Raw genomic sequence first — 27,746 nt, 5'->3', positions numbered from 1 at the left:
AACCAGTTAAACGCGTCAAGGAACACACGGAGCCCAGTTTTTGAAGAGTACCGGAAGAGGAAGCTTGACGTTTACGACTTATCACAACTCTTGGCCTGACAAGAACATAAAGATGACAGACATCTCCATATGCACTTTTCGATTGTAATTTACTTGCTCGTGAGTTTTTTTCCCCGTTACTTGATGTCTGTCATCATACACAAGCAATGCCGTTTACTGTTGAATGTTAGCCCTGTCAATATTTTTGGTGGAAACAGCAACATCCGGTTTGTTACCCAAAATGTTTGCGGTTTTTGCTTTTGCGCATGAACAACTCAAGACTGTATGATGTAGCCGTGCCATTTGGCGGAACCGTGTATGCAGTATTAGATTGATATTTGTAAGACCATAGTTACGTGTAAACCTTTTATCCCTCTTGGTGACTTGGTGCCACTGTCAGTCAGCCTGTTTTAATTGTACATCTAATGTTCCATAGATGATATATAGGGCCATATAACTATTCAGTATACAGATATTCTTCGCAAACATCTAGTTAATACTGGTATAGACTATGTAACCCTGATAGCAATGTTCGTTGGGCCAACATTGGCCAACGTAGGCCCAATGATGGCCAATGTTGGTCCAACGTAGGCCCAATGATGGCCAATGTTGGTCCAACATTGGCCCAACGGACATTGCTATCTGGGAAGTAACATGGTTATCAGCATGTCCCGTTCTGTCACGTCCATGCCTCCTGCCCTTTGCAGTGAACAATATTGATGGAATGTTGCTGAAAACCTAAGTGATGTTATGACTGATCTTTTCCTACAGTAGGATTGTTTCAAAGATTACAATAACCATTTCAAATAATGTATCTCTTATCTCTGACAGTATCCTCTAACACTTTGGGATTGGACTGTGACTGGGAATATGCCTTTTAAACACACAGGCAGCAGACGGCATCGCTTGGTTAACTCGCTCTCGCAGAGAAGCCTGAGATAGAACACAATACTGAGTAACCAATCCGTGATCATCTGGAATATGCATTCTTGTGACAAAGGATTCGCTTAGTTTTTCAGCCGAGGTGTTCATGTATTTATATTCTAACTGTTTGTCAATAAGGCTTATACACTGTCCATAAAATATTGGGATTAATACTAGGGCTGTAGTGAATACACTATGTGGCGAATATGATACGCATCATGAATATTAGGTAACGAATACGAATAATTATTCACGAATACAATATTGTAGTTAGTGATTGATGCACAATATGGACGCCCATGTTGACAGTTTTGATTTGTCACAGCAATAACCAGTGATCTCATGACACTCAAATTTGGTATTTAATAGTTATAGTCGACAGTACCACGTGCAGTCTTGGCAAACTAACATGACTTGCGCTACTGCAATGCTAGTACATATTCAATCCTTGCATATCTCACTTTCCAAAAGTACACAAGGGTTCAAGTAAAACATGCCCCCTTAAAAAAATCGTTAATATTCAGTTCTGGTGACCACGAATAACGAATTGAATTCATGAAGGGCTACGGTTCGATTCACCGAATATGCGAGTGAATCGTTACAGCCTTAATTAATACTCACTGTCACTGGTCAGTCCTCAGACTCAGAATGAGATATTATTTTAAATTCTGAAATACTGTCCCAAAGACTTGATGATACTAAAGCATAGTCTGTAACACTGCATCCTATGTGCCTGCCAAACGTGAGGAAAATTTTGGTTTTTCAAATTGAGTAGTGAAGTCAAGGAAGTGATGGTGCCCATCAAAATTACACATATTATCTATGACATAATCATTGTCTCTGCCAGTTTTACAACAGTTGTTGAAACAACAGCAAAGCAAACACTGCTCATGAATGTGATGCCTGCATTTCTGCATTTGAAATAATGTATTTTATAGGAAGATGATGTTGTTTTTTTTAATTTAGTAAAATGGACAGAATTTTGTATTTTGTTTGGTGGAAGCCTCTTTTTCTTAATAACTGAGTATATGCATGAGGAAAATGAAAGGATCAGATATTACTGGTTTCTGTCTCATGTTTACAGAGTGACAGCATGAGAATTGAAAAGACCTGAGGATGGGCACAGACCCACACGAACTCCTCAACAAACTCTACTCAGACCCTTACTCTCTGGTGTGGTCGGTCCCACGGGAAGTACATGTACTTCGTGGCAAGACTGGGAAACTAGGACTTCGTTTCAAGACAGTTCAGGTAGAACATGATTCCAAATAATTGTGTTTGAAATTACTGTTTGTTCTCAAGCCGAACAAAACATAAAGGCCTGATATAGACAAGGGATTCTCAGAAACAACCATGAGGTACCATACTGTATATTACCGTCTATAAGCCGCCCCCCAAACTTGACCCTTAAAATCAGTGTCAAAATGGTAATGTTTCGTACATAAGCCGATCCCCCGCGATGGGATCCTTATCCTGGCAAACACAGAGCATAGACTGGCAGTTACCAATAATTATAACTGTGGTCCACATTATTCAAAGAATTCACAATCATATTGCGTCTACTCACGCATCAAAATGAAGTGTAGTTGACAGAAAATGGATAATATATTTTGTTTCGCTAAATATCATGCTTATTGTAGTTGGACGATCACATGTCAACAAACTGGCTTGCTTATTTTACCCCATTCAACAATCACGAGCTGATTACCGACTCGTTTTCCATGGACTTCTAGTTTACAGTATTATGGGTAAAAATGTGTGAATTTAAATGGCTTGCTTATTTTACCCCATTCCATGTGCGTAAAACTTCCGCTTACCACGTTCATGAGGGTCCGTATAACCTTAGTGTTGATTGTATATATTTTACATTTATAGAGCAAAAACTAATCAAAATTACGCAATGCTAGGATATATTTCTTTGGGTTAAATAATAGTACTCTGTATTGTATTTTACTGATGACTGCGTCAGAATTCATCCCGTTATATTATTGACAAATATTGTGCATGTTTGAACTTGATCGCCGGGAAACGTGTGCACAGCTGGTTGCTATTTCCGGCTCAAATACACCCGGTAATCTTAATCTTAATTAATTTATAGAGCAAAAACTGTAATTAAAATTACACAATGCTAGGATATATTTCTTTGGGTTAAATAATAGTATTCTGTATTATATTTTACTGATGACTGCGTCAGAATTCATCCCGTTATATTATTGACAAATATTGTGCATGTTTGAACTTGATCGCCGGGAAACGTGTGCACAGCTGATTTCTGGCTCAAATACACACGGTTATCTTAATCCCTGCAAATAATACAATGCCCAGCAAAAACAACTTAGAACTTAAAAGGTAAATAATCCAGTGATGTTTAATTGAAAATTTGACGTCTTTACTGACAAAGCTGTCTTCTGTTGTTTGTTCACGCGAAATGATACAATGTTGTTTTCTTACCCCTGGAAAAAAGTTTGACGAAAGCATAACTCATAGATAAGCCAACCCCCTTCTACCGACTGCTTTTTTTTATCCTCAAAATTTGGCTTATAGACGGTAATATACAGTATATGTCGTCATGTATGAAGCAAGTTTTTTGTACCTGAAATCAGGGGGCTGAGAAAGGGTGGAAGATCTCACATTTTCTTCTGACTCTCAGATAGCCAGTGATGTTGTTTGACAGTAAAACTTAACATTTGATTTGAAATAACTGTTCCAAGGATTATTTTGGTGTGTTGGCTACCACTGTATGTGAATTCCTTGTTCATACTATACATAATCTGCAATAAAGTTTAAATGAGCCTTGCCTCGGTTATGATTGCCCAGCCAGCTGACATAGGTGATATGGTCAAGTTTATCGTAAGATACACATGTCATTAGATCCCAGTTGCATAGATTGATCCTCATGATGTTGATCACTGGATTGTCTGGTCAAGACTCATTTACTTGCAAATCACAGATCAAGTGCAGTGTTAAACAACAAACAAACTAAAGACCCAACATTGTGATGTACTTCTACATTTTCTTCATCTCCTAAAGGGGTGGTGGGGTAGCCTAGTGGTTAAAACGTTGACTCGTCACGCCGAAGACACGGGTTCGAATCCCACATGGGTACAATGAGTGAAGCCCATTTATGGTGTACCCCGCCGTGATATTGCTGGAATATTGCTTAAAGCGGCGTAAAACCAAACTCAGTCAGTCAGTCAGTCATCTCATAAAGACACTACAGGTTCTATGCTTGAATGAACCCAGCAGCCATAATCTAAATGTGAGATAAATGTGACTTCCAAAATATATTTTCCCGTGGCAGTTATGCTGTCATGAATTTCTGAATTTATTGGTATTGATGCTCTTTGACTGCAGTAAAAATCAAGGTGAAGATAAAAAAAACGAAACACACTTGACACTGAGACTTCTGAAATGTATTAAGATTTATGGCTGTTTCTTCCACAACATAACTTTATTTGCCCTGTTTGAACAACCATTTCCGAATTTAAACAGCATGCAACTGTACAAATGGTTGCTGGATTAGATAAATCCAGCCAGTGAAGTCAGTCATGGTTACATTGGAATGTAAAGGACATCAGTGGGACTTTGACCTTTTGTTGCAGAGTGCCTCCCAAGACACCAGCAGCACTGTGGTGGTGCTTGTGAGAAACACGTGTGTTGTCCAGGCAGGGCAGTTGAAGAGTCTTGATAGGATTCTGAAGATAAATGGTATCAACCTTACCAACAAAAATGAGGATGATGTTGATGCAATATTCCAGGACAAAAAGCTGTCTAGGTTTAATCTGGAAGTCCAGAGTGAGGTGTCTTCAAAGTGCAAAGTAGTGACTAAGCATGACTGTAACAGTGAGAGTATGAATAGTGGCTCATATCAGCCAGGTTTTGCAGGATCCACACCAAAGAGGATGTTATCTGTAACAAGTTCTGGACAGTCATCAACTTGTTCGATGGAACGACCACCCTCAAAGAGAATAGTGAAGAGCAACAGTACTGACACAGAAAGGAGTGGAGGACAGCATAGTGATGAACCCTGTTCCCCACCAGTGGTGGCCCACCCGCTTGCCCCAACTCATGATGTGCTGGACTCTGCCCTCATCCCAGATGTACTGGAGTATCCCAGGACTATGTCGTTGCCGGATCACGTGTCATTGGCTAAGATAGGTATGCATTTTTAGCTCTCCTTACTGAAACTTAGATGTGTGTTGCTACATTGTTTACAACTGAGGGATGCAAATAGCCAGTAAATATTCTGAAAGGAAGAAAACTGATCTGAATGGCTTTGTGTTATTCTTTAAAAACAACATGTTTTTGTATTCATTAAATATCCGTTATTATGGCCTGTACTTTTTGTACAAATCACATATTCATTCATGCAAAAAATCAAGTATCAGACAGCGATACGTAATCAAACTAGAAGTCCTTCAGTCAGTGAGACTGTTTGCAACAGCTGCAAGGAAAGTGTAGCGATTGGTGACTTGGAACACACAATAGAGATTATCCCAAGTAACATTTCTTGGTTTAATGTTCACAGGCATAGAAATTGATGATGGAGAGAAGATCCATTCTCTGCCTCTGGCCAATGGCAGTAGGCCGTCAGCGAAGCATGGCTGTGACAATGGAGTGGGGGCAGTGAAGCTTGACATACGTCGCTGCAAAAACAAAAGCTGCAATGTAGCTATGGATTCATGTCTGTGGCATTCGCTGATCTTCAAGGTACCCCAGTTTGTGATATGGGACCCAATGTCAAAGACCATCACTCTCAACAGGGGAAGTAACACATCATTTGGCATAACTAAGAAGGTGAAAATCCAGGTGGGTAGTTGCTCCTCATTCTCTGTAGAGCACCTGTAATTATGATGTGTTAGACTTATGTAACGTACTGTTGATGTAACACAGGCTGACATTGTCTGCATGACTGTCATGTGATTGGCCATCTACTTCAATATCCATGCTCATAACATAGCCACTGAATATGTTGAAAGGACTTCCACTTAGTAGTAGCTGAATGGTCTTCCACCTGATATATCCTGGATTGCCCCCAGTTGATCTGTCATGTCTGATGGGTAGTGCTCAACCCAGCCTTCAAGTTGTGGGTGTTCTGGAAGTTACCTTGTGTGATATACTTAATGTACACTATGTCATGCCACATGTCACAACAATGGTGAACCCCCAGTTTCTTAGCTTAAAAAATGAAACCTTGCTAATCCCATGGGTGTAAATTAAATTAGGAAATGGGAGTGATTTCACTTACTGGATGGTCGTTAAAACATGTTGAAGCATACCGTTACATGACCAGTTTGTGTCAGTCTCGACGTTACGTGCTGTCAGAGGTTTTCATATGTGCAAGACATAGGACTCCTAATGAAGGTGACATATTGGGCTCCCAGTGTGACAGTCTCCACACACATGGCCCAAACACTGTCTCAGTATTGAATGACAGTGTTAATGTTGGTCACATTCCAGTGTAAACTGCAACTTTTCTTTTAATGTTGGATATTCTTCTTAATTTCATGGTGTGGTCTTTTTATATTTTTATGTCCTGGGCTTAAATTCCTGAAAGAGGTTTCCATAATTAAGTCCAGAGCTTAAACAGGTGCAGTAATGATACCTTGAATAGATGGCCCTTTACGTTACACAAAACCAAAACTTTCCCATTGACTTTTATGCTTACTAAGCCATCAGCAGTTGTTACATGTGTGCATAGTCTGTCTGTAAAGCACCAATAAAATCCCCCCAAAATGACAACCTCAGCCAGCTCCTTTTCAAAGTACATAAAGCTAAACAGACCAACCCCATTTCCACACAAAATGTCAATCGCTTGATCATTGTTGATATCTGGTCACATTCATCATAAGCCATCTTGTTAAAAAAGACAGCACTAAATATTAAAAATTATGGTCAGTTTAAGTCACTAGATGGATGTACGTTTGAAAAACAAAAAAAAAATCTTATACAAAATCATCCAAAGACAGCTGTGAGATGATTCAATCTGCACTGAAGGATCCCTCCGAAAACTGCTTGTTAAACTGCAGATTTTGATTTGGTGTAGTGTAACCTTCTGTCTCCTGCACCACAGTCAGCTGTAAAGAGTTCTGTCCCTCGGGCTCATCTGAAGCCCGTGATCATGGGTTCATATCCAGGTTTGCCTTCATAGGGGATAATGTTTCTGGGTTTGTTAGCACTTGTGCTTGTAGGTTTCACCCAGGTGATAAATGCCTAAGGACATGCATCACTTTTGGTCTTTCGCCTACAGTAAGCTGACAAATCATGATATACTTTGAAAACTGTTGAGGGCAAGCATAGAACCTGAATGTGTTTCCCATTCGTGTATTTGTAGCGGGGTAGGGACGGTACTCTTCAATGAAAACCAATGCCTGCTGGGGTGTGAGCTGGGACTTGTGCCACAAGTTGATTGCTCAACGATATATATTTTGTTTTCACCCTGTAATATAATGATGAACAATAATCAAGAAAACAGTCATATCACATCTACATGTGTAATGGTCTAGGAGCTTGACAGTTACTGGTAACATGTATATATCTGTCACAATATACTCAATGTGATAAATATTACTTAAACTGCATCAGTTCCAATAAGACATAAGTAATAAATATATGCAGTTCACAAAAAGGATTATATAGATTATACAGCAGCAAAATTTCACAATAATAATTATGATAGGAAATACATAACTCTCCACATATATTTGTGGCAATAATATACATGAAACAAACACATTAAAAGGATAAAATACCTACCTACTCAGTTGAGTGAGCATTGTCTACATTAACTGATGGTCAAACAGCATGTCCCTTCTATAAGTAATATAACATACCATTAAGTATATTATGCTAAACTATTCTATCATAATAAAACATATCACTCTATGCCATGACAGTTCTGAAATGCATGCTATTGCATAATCATGACAATGGCATAAATAAACCTATATATCTATAAGACAAACCAACAATATATATATAACTTACCAATAAAATAATATGGGACATCAAGTGGCACAAACATGACATGTACTGTAATTGGATGTATATGTCAGGGTAGAGATTGCGATCTGGTAGAATCAGAAATTCTACCAGTAGAGATTGCAATCAGAGTCTCTACTGGTACAATCAGAGATTCTACCAGTACAGTTTCCAATCCAAATGGTAGAAACTCCCTATTTATCTGTGGGCAAACAACAAAGACACTTTCTTTGCTGAACAATAATATGCATTTTATTCAGATATAACACTGTTTCCAGTGAAACTGTGTTTATTTCAGTAAACATGGTAAAGGGGCCATAGAACATAGAACATGATGTATAAGAGATGAGATAAAATAAGATAAAATACCATATAGCATCAATTCAGTTGAGAAATTGTGAACGTTTCTTAAGAGGTAGAAATACACATTTAGCTAGATTATTAAAAAGAGAAGCATTATAAGATGACAACAATTGTACAAATTTATGGAAAGATAGAGAAGTGTAATAACACTTTGGGAGCAGGGCCTGACGAAGATTCTTATAAAAATTACATTCTAAGCAGAAGTGATATTCAGACTCAATAATGGATAATGGATCTTGATTAGCCCATACCAAGCCGAATACCTTAGTTTTTTCTATATTTACCTTTAGCTGCCATTTATCACAATAGTTACTTTACTTATAGAGCCTTTTATAATCCTATAACTGTACTATACACTGCCATGTTGTCAGCAAACAATAACATAAATAACAAAGATGGTGATTATCAAGAACCGTGGTGATTTCAAGCTCTGTCATAATGGATACATGAAAACAAAATGCTATACCAAGAAGACCCTTGTCAGATGGGACCTGAATATAAAAGATTGAAATGTATTTTACATTACTTCTTGTTCATTCACTCTTCTTGTTCATTCATTCTTATATTTGAGTGAAATAACAACCAAAAAGCCGGAAGGTGGGGAAATGACTGGCCAGATATATATTTGGGTGGGGTATTGTCCGGGTGGGGAATGGTAGGTGAGGAATTGACCAGGTGGGGAAATGACTGGCCAGATATATATTTAGGTGGGGTATTGTCCAGATGGTAGGTGAGGAATTGACCAGGTGGGGAAATGACTGGATTCCTGGGAGGACACCATGAACAATTACACCAGTCAGTTACTGGTCAGAGAGGTGAGATCAGAGACATGTTAAGAAGGTGACATGGATCTGACACAACTCTGTTGTGACATATTGTTTTATGTTTATATTCGATATCTTCCATTGAAAAGTGCACACATCAGTGATTATTAATAACAAATAATGTCACATTTATGACGGACCTCAATGTTGCTAATGTCATTCATTGATGGACATAGCTGACATTAGCACTCACAACAAAGTATGAGATTTTCTAAAATAAACATTGATTCTTTTTCAGAAGAAGTCCTCCTTGGGGTACATATAAGCATTAAAATGTCCATTTTAAATCCTACGACAGTTGTAACTATATTTTTAATAAAATATTTACAAAACAAAAAACTCGTTTTGTCTTGTGAGACCACCCCTACAGGGCCCCACCGGACCAACACAGCCAAGAGCAGGTAACTCTCGCCGTCTACCTCGTACCTCACTTTTCATGCTGTCGTTCTGTTGAATAGACCTGCGTGGTGTTCGTTTCGAGTTTGCTCTCCTACCGATACGATGAGTGTAAAAGAGTCTCAATCTGTACGTATGGTTCCTTTCTCTACGACGGGCGTTAGATGGACGCCATATGTGGATATTTTCATTCATCTTTGTTGTAACTTTGCCGTGGGTTCTCTGTTTTCCAGCCATGTGGCAGGCAAAATGGCGGACCGCCACGATCGTGGTTTCCTTGCTATATGTTCTTGGTAGCTTGTAGTAGGGAGTTCATATATTATGTTTGCATATTATATGGTAGGCTTGCCTAAATTCTCTTTCTTTTCAGCTTAATTTGTGGTAAGTCGTTGTTGAGTAATTTTGATAGTGTTCGCTTCAGATCACTCAACTTTACTCTATCACTAGTACACGCAGGGGTGGCTAGCCTTTTTCTGCTTTGCATTGTATGTTTAGTATTTAAATGGCTGTAGCTTGTAGCATTTATATATCGCCTGCAAGCGGATTATTCTTGCTATTACTTGTGTTTATGTGTTTGCTGCTTCACAGTTCCTGCTAGTAACACTGGCGTGGTTCTGTTTGTTGCAGTTTAAGCCCTGTGGGCAAGCAGCTATGCACACTACCGCCACAGGATGGTTATAAAGTGTGCCTCCGTGTTTAGCCGAGGACGCTCCACGACGATCAAGGATGCTCATAATAAACGCCTTTGCGCCAATATTCCTGTTACATTATGTTGTATTATGATACATATTTCATACGTTTACACACAACGTGGCTCATAGGCCGAGGTTGTGTTTTTGTCTGGGTTTCTGCTACCACGCCATTTCTTCCGACACGCAGATTTTATGTTTTTCACTAATCTGCTTCAGGCGGGGATAATATTTGATTAAAGGTTTCTAAGGAAATCCCTTTATCGCTTCCCCGCAAACAATGTTGCTGACTTAAATATGACTCAATTTGCTTCACTATTGCAGCAACATATTCTTCAACATAATGTCAATTCGATGATTGATAGCGATGTCCGGCTCCGTAAGGAGCTCGGCTCGCAAAGTGTTGATCTCGGAAGGTAAGTTCACCAGGTGTCGCCTGTGGTGAAATTCCGCCCGATTGACACGGTGCTGTCTGGGTTCCGCAAGGAGCTCAGCACGCCTGTCGCCGGGGTGGATCGGACGCATCTGGGGGTTGGCTGCGCCCGAGCTCTGGCTCGAGAACGCCCTCCTCCCAGGCAGCTTGATCCTGGCTTCGCTCAGGTGATGGTGTGCCTTCGCACCTTGTGGCGACCTAGCTTCGGGCTCAGGTTCGCCACGGCGCCTGGTGCCGGGCGATGCAGGTTTTGCCCTGTCTTCGCCTGGTGCCCTGACTGGCGGTCGCCTGAGGCGCAGACCAGCTTCGGGGACACCTCGGCGCCTTCGGCACCTTTGTGGCGACCTAGCTTCGGGCTCAGGTTCGATCACACGGCCTGGCGCCCGGCGATGCAGGGTTTCGCCCTGCAGGTTTTGCCCTGGTGCCCTGACTGGCGGTCGCCTAGGCGCCCGACCAGCTCGAGGACACCTCGGCGCCCGCGTGGTCAGTCGGGTTGCCGGGAAACCTGTATATCGGCAGGTTCCTCTAGGGCCCGCTCTGGGTTCCACTGAGCTGCCGATCACCTCGGGCGCCCTAGGTCTACCTGTGTCCTCCAGGGGCAACCTGCATTGCCAGGCTACTCCCTTGTGTCTCGGGGACTGCAGATCGGACTAGCACCGACCTGGGCTTCGCCCCGTACGGAGCAGATCCCCGCGCTGTTAGCTCAGGTCTCGCCTGATGTCTATCGATGCCCTGGCCAAGAGGCCGTTGAGTGTGACGAAGCTGCCGATCACCTCGACGCCGAGGTCTACCGTGCACTTACACCAGGGGAGCCCTGCATTGTCAGGCCACTCCCCATGTTGGGGATCGGGGTTCGAACTCGAACCGCCGACCCGAAAGCACTGGACGATACATACATGTGTATGTATGGGTATTTATATAAGCTATAGGCTATGTTTGACTATATGCTCAGTGTGCTTTTGAGAGTACTTGGGAAACCTGATTTATCAGGCTACTCCCACGTGTCTCGGGATCGGGTTCGGTCTAGAACAGCTGAGCCTCGCTCTGGCGGATTCTCTGAACCCGTGGGTAGCCGACCAGGCTTCGGCACTGGTAGAGGCGCAGATTCCCGACTCCGGTAGTTCAGGTCTCGGCGCCGGTAGTTCAGGTCTCGCCTGATGTCTATCGGCGTATTGACCTAGATGCCATCGAAAGTGTGCCGGTGTGACTGTCACCCGCCGCTCGAGGTCTGTCTGAGTGCTTGTGAAACCTTGATTGTCAGGCTTCTCACATGTGCCTCGGAATCGGGGCTCAGGCTCGTACAGTGGACAAGTCGATTTGAGCTTCGGCTCATTTCGCTACTTTGAACTTACCACTAAGTAGGTTCGTCCCTGAGGGCAAGTGCGAGATAGAATCGCGGCTGTGTTGCCTCAGGTGTTGTCCATGTCGACTACCCGAACCGTTGGAGTTCGCCTCCCGGAGGGAAGGCTGCTTCCAGCACGGCATCCGGGACAAGGCCTCACACTCTCCCTTACATCTGCCGTTCTTTCCCCTTCACAGCTCAACGCTGTATGCTCCACTCGGCGCATCTCTCAGTGCTGCTGAAGGAGCTGGTGGAAAGGGAGAGAGCCGGTGGAATTTTTCGTCGGCGACTCTGGCTGCATCTGACGGGGCAACTCTCATCTGGCTAGGGACTGCATTGTAGCTGTGCCAGTCAAATGATGAGGCGGTTATGGGCATATCGCCGGGACAGTTTCGAGGAATACGGAAGTCTGTTGAGCTTCGTTACTTCCTCAGGTGCCCAGGCATCGGCAAGCGTTAAGTTGCCGACTGCTGGGAGTTACTATATTCTGCCGCAAACACGGCGGGCGACACACTCCTGTGTCGGCTTCCCGGGGAGGCGGCGACAATACCTCGTGCCCAGATCCAGTCTTTGCTGGGCTAGGCAACCAGTGTGGTGGTTTCCAATGGTCAGGAATATGTGGGGTTTGACTCCACTTATTTCATAGTTGCCATTACTTAACGGAATGTTCAGACCCATTCTCATCTGAGAGTGAACAAGTTTATAGAGGTACTGTCCTTCAAGATGGAGACACCGCTTCGGTGATCTCATCTGCCGAGACAGGGGATTGGCGCCGCGTCAATCGACCTGCGGTCGCGTACCTCCTTGTTCCATTGCACCCTGATTTCAAGATTTACCTTCGGTTTCTTGTTTGACGGACGTGCTACCAGTTTAAATTGTGCTCTCCTTAGGCTACATTCACGGTGCCAAGGGTGTTCACCAAATTGAGGTTTATTACAGCTCAGATAGCCAGATCGCAGTGCGGTGTTGTCACCCGCATACATAGGCGACTGACTCATCGTGGTTTCAGATAACTGTTGAGTCTGGGGACCACACGATCAGTTACGAAACTGGGCGGAATTGTCAACCTCACGCAGTCAGATGGACAGGCGTCGAAGCGTCTCTCCGAGGTCCCCACCCTGGAGACACCGTCGCTCTCAGTCCAGCCAGATACATCCCTACCGGGTTAGAGGCGATGTTCTGGGTGACCTGCAGCCTCTTGAGACGAAGTCACAACCTGCACATCAATGTGCTGGAATTGACAGCAGTCAGGTTGGTGTTCGATCCCATGCGCGGGATTGAATTACTCTTCGACCAGACATTCTCACTCTGCAGAGGCGCCACACCGAATCCTCGGATTCACTGGGTGGCTTGGCCTCTGTCGGGTATAACACACGGAATTCCTGCAACCGTTGCAGACACAATTCTGCCTGGGATTGACACCCGTTCAGTGTGTTGATAGGTGGAAGCTGCTGGTGTGCAGATAGGGGATTTCATAATCCCTATTCTGCGGACTTAGTTCGGATATTGGAGTTACTATAACCTCGTTTTGGTTGAGAGCCTTATGACCTCCACCATTGCGGGTACTCCATGGCTATTTCCACGTTTCACACCTCGTTCGATGGTGCTCTGCCTAGGCAGCATCCTCTTATTATCGGCGTCGTAGCTGGCATGAACAGGGTTCGACCGCTTCGTCGGCGACCAGCCCACCTTAAAATTGCCACTTATTCACAATTGGCTGTCTGGCCCTAATTTTTCAAGTATATCGTCTCTCTCACTTCACTTGTTGGCGTGGAAGGCGACTTTACTTGTTGTGGTGAACTCTGGTAGAAGGGTCGGGTATATCCATGCGATTCCCACTGACCCGACACTGACAGTATTTTATACTGATCATGTCCGTGATTCGACTCGGATACCTACCACTCTCAGTCGCGATATTGCTTTCCGCGTGACTGCTCATATCGCACTTCCACTACTACCCAGCCTTCGCGCACGGGGACCAATCTTTCGATTGCTCACCCGTGCCTGTCCTGAAACGAGCGAACAAAAGGGATCCGTCACGGGTACCCATGTGTGCTGTTTGGTGGCGGGAAGACTGGGGAGTCTGCTAGCGCACTTTATCTCGTTGGCTTGTTTCCGTAATTGTATGGTTACAATGATACGGTTTACCTCCCGAGGGTTGAAGGCAGACTGGGTAGGGCAGATGCCGCTTTGTTGACAATACACAGCGGCACTGCTCAATGAAGAGATCGGTTCTGTCGCTCTTTGGAGCCAGCAGAACGCCTTCATTCGCCATTACCAACTTGACACGCATTCTAAGGATCGTGCTCGGTTCGATCTTCGGTTCTCTCCAGTGGAGAGTGACCTGCCACCCTGACCAAGTTAGTAACTGGTCATTGATATCGGTTCTGTGTTCAATGTCGATATATTTCATATCACTACATCGCATTAGCCTTACCATCCTTTTCGGGTTGGGTCGGGTTTGGGTGTACATCGTCCCTTCGTCCCCTTCAAGAGGGCGGGGTCCGTTTTGAGCGCTTTAACCAGTCATATGCTATTAACCGTCTTGCGGCGGAATTGGGTCGCGAACCCCACGGGCACTGTTTGGTATGCCTCTTCGAGCCGCATGTCACATTGACCAGGTTAGTGTAATGGTGAGCCAACATATGTTCGGCTCACGCTTTTAAGCTATTCAGGGGATTTTTGTGCGCTTACAGTTTTTCCCTCTTCCGAGCCTCGGTATTTGGGAGTCTGTGTTGATCAGCTTTGTGGGATGGTGGCCTACACTTACCCTCCTCACACCGAGAGTGTTTGGTGGGGTGTTTTCACTTTCATTACAATGCATGGCGTTTGTACTCGTTCGATTTCCTCAGAAAGTTTTAGCGAGGCTAATAATTTCTCTGGTTTTATCGAGGTCCGGCAAGCCCTCTTCCAAACAGGGGCTGCATTAGAGCATTAGTTTGCAGTACTTATTAGCTTCGACTCCTGGGTTATTGGCTTTGTAGCGTTTAAATTTTTACGCTTTCCCTACCCTTATACCTCTCGCCACGATTGTCTGGCTGGGGCTATATTAGGGTTGGGAGTTGTTTCGGCATGTCCCCATACATTCCTTCCATTGTAATGGTTGGGGGCGGGGTTTTATGTCATTGATATTGAGCCAATTGACATATAAGCTTGGGCTCTCTAGTTCCGCCCGTCTGATTGACATCAGCGGTCAGGTGGCTCGGTGTTTTCTATTTCGTATCGGTTGTAGATTTCACTCCACCACGGGGTTAGTTGTTGCCAGACAGAATGCCACTCCGTCTCAAATATCTTTGGGAGTCTGTCATATGCTTATATGTACCCCAAGGAGGACTTCTTCTGAAAAGAATTATACAAACCTGTAGAGGTTATGAATTCTTTGAAGAAAGTCCTCCTTGGGTAAACCCACCCGCCCCTCATTCTGTCTGACACGTTCAGCATGAAAAGTGAGGTACGAGGTAGACGGCGAGAGTTACCTGCTCTTGGCTGTGTTGGTCCGGTGGGGCCCTGTAGGGGTGGTCTCACAAGACAAAACGAGTTTTTTGTTCTGTAAATATTTTATTAAAAATATAGTTACAACTGTCGTAGGATTTAAAATGGACATTTTAATGCTTATATGTACCCCAAGGAGGACTTTCTTCAAAGAATTCATAACCTCTACAGGTTTGTATAAATTTTTATTTTCTTTAATTTTAGAGTTACATTTATTTACAGTAACAATCATAAATGAAAACAAAGCAACAATGTTTTATTTTCATTTTGTTTGTAAACATCAAGCTGGACAAACAGTGTGCACTTTTCAATGGAAGATGTCATTCTACAATATACAAAAATAATTTTTGTTTTTCTATATATTTCACTTAGATTTCAATCTCTACTAGTAGGATCAGATTTGAGCTTCTACTGGTAGAGATTGCGATTGTATAGGTTATTCTATATAATCAGAGTTTCTACTGGTAGAGACTCCGATTGCAATCTCTACTGGTAGAATCTCCGATGCTACCAGATCGCAATCTCTACCCTGACGTATACAACATGGCTGACAAAGATGGCTGCCCAGCAGGCACAACTGCTTATGTGTCGCCTGACCTCATGTATTACTGATAAACTTTACATGATAATCTTTATGCCTTAAAAAATGAAATCATGCCTATAAACATTATTTTACACTAATCCTAAAACACATTCATACCTTCACATAACGCAATATTATAACCTTATACTTAAATAGTAGATCCTATATAATTTTGTTATAATTAAGTTCACTAACCTTAAACAGAGAGTAGTTATAGACCAAAAGGAGAAATCAGACATCCATCAGAAATCTAGGTGCCTTTCTTGTGCAGTGTATGTGGTAGACTAATTCAAAGTGCTGATGTTAGTGAAGAAGAAAACAGACAAAGTTAAACTGACCAATCAGAGATCAAGGAGTAGCTTGCCCTTTGAATGAAGAACAAAAGAACGCCCTGCTCTCCCACAATAATACAATAGAGCCCAGGTCCAGCTTGGGGCAATCAAGCTTGAGACAAATACCATACATACTCTTAATAAAAACCTAATCCAATAAAACTACCACACCCAAACTGTTTAAAAACAATACTGTATTTTCACAAATAAATAAAATGTAATAATATAAGACACTGCCACTTATTTAACATAAAGTTAGTGTACCGGTACATGCAAGAGTTCATTCAAAACCTTTAGAGGGCATGGTCGAAGTGGAACATGTGTGCCGGTTATGACCCATTTTGTATTTTTGGGTGTGTATTTAATAACTGAAAAACCCTACACTATGACGATGTCATCATGAAACTGATAATGTCAACCCAAATACAGAGACTTGTCTTGAGATGTTTGTAGGGACATGAGCCCTATAGGGACTCTGGAGTCTGAATTGGTCCCAAGTGCTTGTGGTAGGTGTTAACTAATATTGATCAGCTGGTGAAACTGGTTGGCTTGGTGTCTTTGTGACCTGATTTTGTGGATCGCTGAACATGCTTTTGGTGGGTGATTGGCCGGGTATTGATTTGACTGCCACAATGTTGCTAACAAAAGTCAACTGTTACTGCATTCACTCTTGTCACATGTTTTCTGCCTTTTCATTATCTAGGAAGCGACATCACAGATATATACTCTTGTGGAGGCTATCCAACCTGGGTCAGTAGCTGCATCACATGACCTGTTTGTTGGAGACTGGATACAGTCCATCAACCGGCAACCTCTGCAGAGGCGGGACGAGGTAACAGTTTCAGTACTTTTGTCCATCTATTATGGGCTAGCATTTAGACAATTTTAAAGTCTGTAAGTTGCAAACCCCAAATATCCATTGCTTTAGCTACATAGGCAGTGGTATGGAATATATTGCACTTCAGAGAATGAGGTTATGAGGCACTGTAAACTGTGGTAAACCTGGACACTGCTCTTCACACAGACAGTGTGGAATTTCTTTTCTTTTTTCTAAAATCTGTTTGTTATTATTTGGCTGAAGGTTTATGAAATCACAAAAAGTATCATTATGCATCTTTTTTCAATGTATATTTGTGACAGGCTCATCGGGCCCAGTTTGATGATCTGACAGAAGTGCGCTTGGTCATCCAGAGGCCAGAGGGCATCCTACAGAAGGCACAGGAACATGCTGACAAGATCATGAAGCAGCATCAGCAGCAGAAGCAAAAAATGACCCCTCTAATGATGCCCCAAAGACGAGGTGTATCAGATACCAACTTCACCCCAAGTCCTGGATTGTCTATGTACCCAAACAGTCGATCTGTTCTCACTAATGTCAGCCCAGTGTGGGTGGGACCGGCAGGGCAGCAGGATCCTGTGGAGAGGGTTATGTACTGGAGACATTCAGAGAAACACACTAATGATAAGCATGGGATGTCAGCAAGTAGTCCGATCTGTGAACCCCAACTGAGAGGAGTTCCCAGTCCACGCAGTCTAGAAGTCTGGTGCAAGAATTGCGGGACTGAGTCTCCCTCCAACATTAGTCATCCAAGCCCACCACACTCACCTGAAGACAACTGTAATCCTTTGTATCACCAAGGAAGCAGCAGTCCAACTTCACCCACAGATGGAATAGTTCCTTGCTCAAGAGTATTCATATGTGGGAATGCAGCCAATCATCTGGCTAACATGCTCATGTCTGGAAGTCCCGCTAGCACTACAGTAATGCAGGACACACATACACAGCTGGTGAAACTTTCCTTGAAGAAGTTTGACAGTAGAAAAGTGTCAGTAGACATATGGCAACAGCGTAGAAGTGTACCGAGAGACCAGCATAGGGTGTTGAATGGGACAGGCTACTTCAGCACTTCCAGCTCCAGTGGCTGTGTGCAGTGTGGAGGAGATGTTGCCTGTGTCAATGTGGAACTGTTTGTAGTTCAGGATGATAATTTCTTCCATCACAGCAGTCACTATCTCTTCACAAAAGATTGCCTTTTTATAATTGCATTTGATGCACAGAAAATTCTCACCAACATGTCTACTGATATTGCTCGTCTGGAACAACTGCTGCATAGTATTCAGAGTTATGTAGGGAACATGACTCACATTTCTGTGTATGGCATCTTCAGCCTAGATGATGACGAGGACAAAGGGGATGAAGTGCGCACAATGTTTTATGCCAATGATAGACAACATGGAAAATACTCTGTCTCAATCCCTCATATAGTGTTTGTTGATCGATCCAACGTTCAGGAGACAACAGGTGAACTGTGCACCAAGATGATGAAGCATGCTTTATCCTATGGCCCGAAGTGCGCTCAAGAACTCAGCATGTGTCTGAAGCTCTGTCCAGCATGGAGCACGAGTCCCGCACTGTGTGGCAGGCAGATGAACTCAGACAACAAATCTTTGGACATTATCCACATTACAAAGACTTGATACTGCAAGCTGATGTTGTTGCGGAGCTGGAGCAGATGGGATGCCTACAACTATTAACAGGTATTAGGACTTATATTTGAGTATTGATTCTGCATGTTGTACGTTTCAGTAAACCTACTGACAAAGTTCCTTTAAAGTTTATGTACCACTAATCACTGCATGTAAGTTTTCATGCTTTCTTGGGCTTGATGTCATCTTACATGTGGAGAATGTAGCTCTCTATCAACTTCATGTCTTATACTTTGAACTATGGTTAGCTATTCACTGGCTTGCCTATTAGTAACAGTTTTGACAGCTTGAAGATGTTAAGATATCCATCATAGTATGAACTTTTGCTTGTTCCAAGCAATGAATCTTGATTTTTCCTGACTGAGAACAATTTGAAATTGACCAATTTTCTTCAACATTTTCTGAATCATTGTGTGGTCAAAGAATACCAGCATGTAACATTGATATATTGGTTTCTATTTGAATCATTTCTGATGTGTTCATCTCCGGTGTAAAATATATGACCCTGCTTCTTGTTGTTCCAGGGAAGTCCAGTGGATCCCCAAAGGCTGTCTCACTACAGGCTATGTTTGTGCATCCTGTCTCTGTGTATTATCGCTTAGTACGCATGTGCATTGACAGTAAGGATGTCCTTGATGGAGAGCTGATGTTCCACCTGTCCATGAGAGGAGTATTACTGCAGAGTGAACTGTTCATGTTACTACAGGACATTGTCCCCGATGTGGAAAGATTCACTCAGTATCTAAAGACCCAGGGCATTGTCTATGATATAGGTTGGTGCTCCCATCACACCAGATCCCATGTTCTATAGCACCCTATCCCCAGTATTCTCCAGTATCTTCATGAGATGTGGCGTGAGTGAACGTGTCAACAGGTCAGGTGATATGAAGAGACAAGCCTTCTGTTATCAAATGAATACAGTATCATATCACTTTATGGACTGTCACATGATGGGGGCAGATCTTGTCTGGCCTACCACCATGGCAGGCCAAGAGTTAACTAATGTTTAGGTTACCTTGTCACACTGACTGTAGCTACTGAGTAGGGACAGATCTTGTCTGGCCTACCACCATGGCAGGCCAAGAGTTAACTAATGTTTGAGTCAGATACTCATTAAATATTCAGTCATTCTTCCTTCTGGTATTACAATATGATTTCATGTCATGCTTTGCTTCAGGTCCGTCAGAGATTTGCCAAGGAAATGATCGAAATATTTTCATCCCCTATTTCCTTGAAGAGCTGACAGCAGGAAGCCACAAGCTGACGGTCAGCAACATCTGTCTGCTGGTAGTGTTTGGTGGGACCACACCATGGACTATATTCTACAAACTGATGGCTGCAATTGGACAACATCAAGAATGTGTTCAAATGAAATTCCTGAGATCAGGGCTCTGTGCCATCAGTCTCTGGAATCTCTCACTGAAGCTTCTGTTTGACAATATGAAGGATACCATTGTGATCACCGTTGACAGGTTAGTGTTTGTTTATCTTTTAGTGTTGGTTTATCTGTTAGTGTTGGTTTATCTGTTAGAGTTGGTTTATCTGTTAGTGTTAGTGTTGGTTTATCTGTTAGTGTTGGTTTATCTCTTAGTTTATCTGTTAGTGTTAGTGTTGGTTTATCTGTTAGTGTTGATTTATCTGTTAGTGCTTGTTTATCTCTTAGTGTTGGTTTATCTCTTAGTGTTGGTTTATCTCTTAGTGTTGGTTTATCTGTTAGAGTTGGTTTATCTGTTAGTGTTAGTGTTGGTTTATCTGCTAGTGTTGGTTTATCTGTTAGTGTTATGAGTTTGTTTTGACATTTATCTGCTGATTGATTGATTTGATTTAAACATATTTTATTCACAAATGTGAAAGGGATTGGGGACAAGTAATCCAACTTAAAATACCCGCTCCCTAGTTATCTGCTGTTGACTGAACATTGAAGATGTTGGTGTGCGTTCATGTTTCAGGGGCTGCCTGTCGGGGAAGGAGATGGTGCTTATGCAGTTGTTTCAACAGTTGCTGGCCCATGTAGTGCCCCCTGACCTCCATTACATTCTGGGCCCTCCTTGTCCACTGCAGGAGTGTCCTCCTCACATCCAGGGTCATGTTGTCAATCTGGCCACGCCCACCATCAGATGTGGTCATGTGTGTCTTAACGATTATCCCAACATTAAGAAGTGGATAGTGTCAGAGAGTCAGCAGGTTATTATGCAACTATTATGTTATCAGGTGCAATACCAACCTCCCTCCAGTAACATCCAGCACCAACCTCCCTCCAGTAACATCCAGCACCAACCTCAGCACCAACCTCCCTCCAGTAACATCCAACACCAACCTCCCTCCAGTAACATCCAACACCAACCTCCCTCCAGTAACATCCAGCACCAACCTCCCTCCAGTAACATCCAGCACCAACCTCCCTCCAGTAACATCCAGCACCAACCTCCTCCAGTAACATCCAGCACCAACCTCCTCCAGTAACATCCAGCACCAACCTCCCTCCAGTAACATCCAGCACCAACCTCCTCCAGTAACATCCAGCACCAACCTCCTCCAGTAACATCCAGCACCAACCTCCCTCCAGTAACATCCAGCACCAACCTCCTCCAGTAACATCCAGCACCAACCTCCTCCAGTAACATCCAGCACCAACCTCCTCCAGTAACATCCAGCACCAACCTCCCTCCAGTAACATCCAGCACCAACCTCCCTCCAGTAACATCCAGCACCAACCTCCCTCCAGTAACATCCAGCACCAACCTCCTCCAGTAACATCCAGCACCAACCTCCCTCCAGTAACATCCAGCACCAACCTCCCTCCAGTAACATCCAGCACCAACCTCCCTCCAGTAACATCCAGCACCAACCTCCTCCAGTAACATCCAGCACCAACCTCCCTCCAGTAACATCCAGCACCAACCTCCTCCAGTAACATCCAGCACCAACCTCCCTCCAGTAACATCCAGCACCAACCTCCCTCCAGTAACATCCAGCACCAACCTCCTCCAGTAACATCCAGCACCAACCTCCCTCCAGTAACATCCAGCACCAACCTCCCTCCAGTAACATCCAGCACCAACCTCCCTCCAGTAACATCCAGCACCAACCTCCCTCCAGTAACATCCAGCACCAACCTCCCTCCAGTAACATCCAGCACCAACCTCCTCCAGTAACATCCAGCACCAACCTCCCTCCAGTAACATCCAGCACCAACCTCCCTCCAGTAACATCCAGCACCAACCTCCCTCCAGTAACATCCAGCACCAACCTCCTCCAGTAACATCCAGCACCAACCTCCCTCCAGTAACATCCAGCACCAGCCTCCCTCCAGTAACATCCAGCACCAACCTCCTCCAGTAACATCCAGCACCAACCTCCTCCCTCCAGCACCAACCTCCCTCCAGTAACATCCAGCACCAACCTCCTCCTCCAGTAACATCCAGCACCAACCTCCCTCCAGTAACATCCAGCACCAACCTCCCTCCAGTAACATCCAACACCAACCTCCCTCCAGTAACATCCAGCACCAACCTCCCTCCAGTAACATCCAGCACCAACCTCCCTCCAGTAACATCCAACACCAACCTCCCTCCAGTAACATCCAGCACCAACCTCCCTCCAGTAACATCCAACACCAACCTCCCTCCAGTAACATCCAGCACCAACCTCCCTCCAGTAACATCCAGCACCAACCTCCCTCCAGTAACATCCAGCACCAACCTCCCTCCAGTAACATCCAACACCAACCTCCCTCCAGTAACATCCAGCACCAACCTTCCTTCAGTAACCTCCACCCTACACCATGCCTTATATAGGTCATCATTGTGATATGATATCCTACACCATGCCCTAAATAGCTTGTCACTCTGACACCCTACACCATGCCTTATATAGGTCGCCATGGTGATATGATATCCTACACCATGCCCCTTATAGGTTGTCATGATACCCTACACCATGCTTGGTATAGGTCGCCATGGTTATATGATATCCTACACCATGCCCTAAATAGCTTGTCACTCTGATACCCTACACCTTGCCTTATATAGGTTGCCATGGTTATATGATATCCTACACCATGCCCTAAATAGCTTGTCACTCTGATACCCTACACCTTGCTTTATATAGGTCGCCATGGTTATATGATATCCCACACCATGCCCTAAATAACTTGTCACTCTGATACCCTACACCTTGCCTTATATAGAGTGCCATGGTTATATGATATCCTACACCATGCCATGGTCTGATATGATATGCCATGGTTATATGATATCCTACACCATGCCCTAAATAACTTGTCACTCTGATACCCTACACCTTGCTTTATATAGGTCGCCATGGTTATATGATATCCTACACCATGCCCTAAATAGCTTGTCACTCTGATACCCTACACCTTGCCTTATATAGGTCGCCATGGTTATATGATATCCTACACCATGCCCTAAATAGCTTGTCACTCTGATACCCTACACCTTGCCTTATATAGGTCGCCATGGTGATATGATATCCTACACCATGCCCTAAATAGCTTGTCACTCTGATACCCTACACCTTGCCTTATATGAGTGCAAGCCATGGTGATATGATATCCTACACCATGCCCTAAATAGCTTGTCACATGGTTAGGTATGATATGATATCCTACACCATGCCCTGAATAACTTGTCACTCTGATACCCTACACCTTGCTTTATATAGGTCGCCATGGTGATATGATATCCTACACCATGCCCTAAATAACTTGTCACTCTGATACCCTACACCTTGCCTTATTTTGTCTCCATTGTGACCACCGCTCTGAAATCCCATATTTCAGAGTAATGTATGATGTATGATTTAGCATGTACAACTGGAATACATATTTAGATATAATATATAATTATTTCAATATTTGTGGCACAAAAACCCAGCAGAAAGAGTTGTCACTCATAATCTGTACTTTTTGTCTTGATTCTCTCAGAGTGACAGCACAAGTGTCAAGCATGGGCAGAAAACTTCATGCCTCTCACAGAACATTCTGAAGCTTCCACCAAGTGTATTTCAGGAGATCGCCAACAAACTTATGATACCTCATGGCAGAGACTGGCGTCACCTGGCAGGTGGGTGTTCACATTTTTTCATATCTTTCCCTGAGCCTTTCAGTACACTAACTGTGTGATGTTAATTAAAAAATGGACGTTCACTTCAGAGCTTGCAACAATGTTCACACTGACCCTCACTCTATGACAATTCATACCACAATGAACTCACACAAAGTGAAAGTCTGTTCTTATGCTCTTATACCCCACTATGTTATACTTAACAATAATAATAATAATAGATAGTCCAATTATTTGGCGCCAACTCCATACACTATGTGTGTGCTCATAGTGCTACAAATATACTATAATATTAATTTAAACTCAATGTGAACACAAACACAAGGCAGTAGATTTTAGGGATGACTGTCGGAAGAGATATGTATTTAGCTGGGACTTGAAAAGCGACAGCGTTTAGAGTTCTTTTGAGTTCAGTTGGGAGTATGTTCTTTGGCCAAATCGTTTCAAGTTAGTCCTCAGAATGTGGAAGACATGCATTGATGTAATGGGATGTAATACACAATTTCATTTCGGATGTTACAGCCATCCAACAGCCAACTATATTGTGGAATAAGGAGATGTTACGTCAGTGTATCTATGCTCAAAATGCTCCACAGGAACATCGTTTGTAGATTTGGGTATCACAAACTGTTTCAAAGTTGTTGCATGTAGTCAGCTAAGTCTTCTGCTGCTCCTTGGTGGAAGTGTTAACTTGGGAAAACTTTATGGTGAGCACACTTGTTACCAACAATCAACTTCGTTACTAGTTGTCAAGGTCTTTGTTCATACGACTGACTAACTTACTCACTTTCACAGGTCTCCTTGGCAAGACATCTGAAGAGGTGATGATATATGAGATTATGCTGCAGGGGAATAGCCGGCTGCCATCAGAACAGCTTCTCATAGACTGGAACCAAATGGAACAAGGAAGCATTCGGCAGCTTATAGCTCACTTAACTGAAATGGAGCGATTTGATGTTCGCAAGATCATAACTGATCACCTAGAAATTGATATGCAGGATTGACATCTTCCTAACCACTTCAGGATAAACAGCCATCTCAACATGAAACAAGGTCGGGAGCAGGACCGCAATATTCTACAGCCAGTTTTCATGATGTTAAGCTCTGTGACTGTTGGTTCATTGGTTGAGTGCATGTCAGGGTCACCTTGTCCTCTCAGCTGAGCATTGAACCATGGTGGATTTGAGCTACAGGAACACTTCATCCTTTTTATCACTGGGTGACCTGCAGATTTTTAGTTAGTATGGAGAGTTGACTTCGTAATCAGTATATAAGAAATCCGTGATGGCTCAAAGCTATTTGAAATCCTGTGTGTTCTGACAAATGTTAATAGTGCATTTCTTCATATTGGCATGAAAGTTTAGCTTTCATGAGGCTTAAAAGAAAATAGTCTTGATTCTCGGACACAACCAAATAATAACAAAGTCTGTCGTTCAATTTGTTTCTATTTTAATTTTCCAAAACAAATTTGATAAATATGCCACATTTTGAACACATAATCCTTGCAGTGAAATGTTGCAATACTATGAATAAGGACATCCAAAATATAGGTGCAGCTCCTTCCCTTTGCATACACACTCGTTAACTGTGCCTCTCGTGTTATGTTAATGGCAGCTATAGCTTCTTATACTGTTGTTCTTGGTCAATGACAATATGAAATTTCCGACAAAACATCATTAGAAATGCAGTGTGTAATGAATGCCAGACCTATTCATGCATGGAAATTAAGATTTATGTGTGTATTTGCCTCTTGCAAAAGCTAGACACTGCAGTCAGCTGTTCAGATCTGAAGGTGATTTAGTTATGAAGATAATTTTCATGGCCAAAATCATAATTCAAACAAAAGGGAAACAAATTAGGATGCAGTGGTAGGCAGACGTTGTATCTCTTACAACTAACAGTTTGTTTCAAGTAGAGTCAATGGTGAGATGGTGTGATTTGCCCTTCTGCTGACACATGATTTCACTAAAATTAATGTTAAGAATATTGAATGAAATATTGAATATGGAAAGATAAGGAAGTGACAGGACGAACATGGGTACTCCATTTCAGACTTGTTGACATTTTATTTCTGGATATTTTGTTCTTCCGATGTCTTGTCTATGTATTGAGAAACAAATTTTAAGCTTATACAAGTGTGTTATGCACAAACTGGTAGTCAAATGGTAGTTAAAGACCCTAGAATACATTGTAAATTTTTTAATCTGTTTGATATTAAAAGCAATATGTGTATTTTGTGGTATTTTCATGAGTACAATTTAAGTATTCATTGTTTCATGTTTTAGTTGTACTATAGTTTAAAGAAAATCATAATACTTCTCTGGATATTAAAACAAATTGGCAAAGGTGATCATAAAAACGTGTGCATCTGCTGTTAAAACACACAAAGGTGCTAAGGTGTGCTAAGGTGACCGTAATTTCCATACTTTAACATAGACTTAGCGTTAAGATTGTTTTGTACAACTGGTTATAGATTAAGATGTTATAACCTGAAGACAGCTGAAATGCAGAATTTCTGGTGCTGATCATGTAGTTTCATGAACAATATTAATGATAACCATTGTTTGATTTTAAAATTGTATGGAGATTGGCTTTATTCATTCATTGTGATAAATATAAATATCCTTCTCAATATGTTATATATGTAACAACAGCAACTGTTCATACACGGGTTCGAATACCCACATGGGTACAATGTGTGAAGCCCATTTCTGGTGTCCCCCGCCGTGATGTTGCTGGAATATTGCTAAAAGCGGCGTAAAACCAAACTCAGTCAGTCAGTCAGTCATACACATTTGTATCTTACTAAGACCATCATTTTGTTGTGACCATCATCATGACTATCAGCATCAGTTGCTGTGTGATTCTTGCTTCTTATGTGTTTGTATTTAACTACTTGAAAACAGCTATGGATATGTTTTGTTTATCTCATTGAGATCTTGACTTGGTTTTGTTTGGTTGTTATGTCAAAACATGGCAACATTTTAATCAGAATGGCATCACAGATTTAACATTATGTGGATATATTATGACACATTCTTGTTAATGTTGGTATTTTATTTATCTGGTATCCATCTTGTCAAGCAGAAAAGCACATTTTTACATTGGATTTTGATAAAAACTTATGCAATTCCTTTTAACAATGTTTTTGAACTGTTTAGACATCAAATGAGTTTGTATCTGTTTTCAGACATCAAGTAAGTGTATGTTATACAGATATCAGCTATACATAGAGAATACTACACGAGGTCTCATTACATACGAATTATACGAAACGAGTGTCCTTCCTATGGTATCTGACCGAGTGAAAGCGAACAACATATTCCTAAAATTCTCAATAATTTCTGGTCATACTATATATTATTACTCATGTTAAAAGAAATGTAATGGATGTAAAAAGTTGGTTTACGTGCGACTTGAATCTAGTTTGAAAAGAGTTTGCAGTTTTGTTTTTCATTTTCTTTGAACTACATGTATGTTCCTTTTGGTAAATGCTACTCAGTGTGACAAACTGAACCATGTTTAAATGACACCCTTGTGCCTCAGTTAGGGTTTAAATAATGCGAGCCTGGTTGCAAATGTCCTAGGATGATAGGTCTTGCTTTTGAGTAGGTCCAGTAGTTGTCATATATAAAAGAAATCACTCCATTCCTTGTGACTTCAATTGTTTGGAATGTGATGTGGGTTGTTCAGTTAATATTTCTCTTGATTGAAGATTTACTGTCAAGCAGTAGATGCATGTTTTCATTTATTACACATTATGGTCAGCAGACT

At 42.4% G+C, this 27,746-nt stretch overlaps 1 protein-coding gene across 3 annotated transcripts; it reads left to right on the top strand.

Moving 5' to 3' along the window:
- On the top strand, positions 1-25,817 carry LOC124276861. Of its 3 annotated transcripts, none has more exons than XM_046712526.1 (7): positions 1-159; positions 2,048-2,214; positions 4,566-5,121; positions 5,492-5,772; positions 17,102-17,230; positions 17,539-18,936; positions 19,410-19,536. In XM_046712526.1, the coding sequence occupies exons 2-6, from the start codon at positions 2,080-2,082 to the stop codon at positions 18,874-18,876; spliced, it is 2,439 nt and encodes an 812-aa protein (XP_046568482.1). In that variant the 5' UTR covers positions 1-159; positions 2,048-2,079; the 3' UTR covers positions 18,877-18,936; positions 19,410-19,536. The 3 variants fall into 3 exon arrangements, with proteins under 3 accessions (XP_046568482.1, XP_046568483.1, XP_046568484.1); XM_046712527.1 differs by lacking the exon at positions 1-159 and adding an exon at positions 263-379; XM_046712528.1 differs by lacking the exons at positions 1-159; positions 2,048-2,214; positions 4,566-5,121; positions 5,492-5,772; positions 17,102-17,230 and adding exons at positions 20,063-20,357; positions 20,835-21,069; positions 23,834-23,972; positions 24,768-25,817 and having other exon boundaries at positions 18,672-18,936; positions 19,410-19,658.
- Positions 25,818-27,746: the final 1,929 nt, after the last annotated feature.

This window comes from Haliotis rubra, unplaced genomic scaffold (assembly GCF_003918875.1).
Source record: "Haliotis rubra isolate DU_JTF1 unplaced genomic scaffold, ASM391887v1 Scf214, whole genome shotgun sequence".
In the NCBI taxonomy this organism is placed as follows: Eukaryota; Metazoa; Mollusca; class Gastropoda; order Lepetellida; family Haliotidae; genus Haliotis; species Haliotis rubra.
This window is presented reverse-complemented; position numbering and strand designations above follow the sequence as displayed.

Excerpts from the sequence above, each read along its gene's own strand:
- LOC124276861 (XM_046712526.1), top strand. The coding sequence starts at position 2,080 with ATGGGCACAGACCCACACGAACTCCTCAACAAACTCTACTCAGACCCT. Across the intron at positions 2,215-4,565 it reads TTCGTTTCAAGACAGTTCAG|AGTGCCTCCCAAGACACCAG; the intron begins GTAGAACATGAT and ends CTTTTGTTGCAG. Across the intron at positions 17,231-17,538 it reads CTCTGCAGAGGCGGGACGAG|GCTCATCGGGCCCAGTTTGA; the intron begins GTAACAGTTTCA and ends TATTTGTGACAG.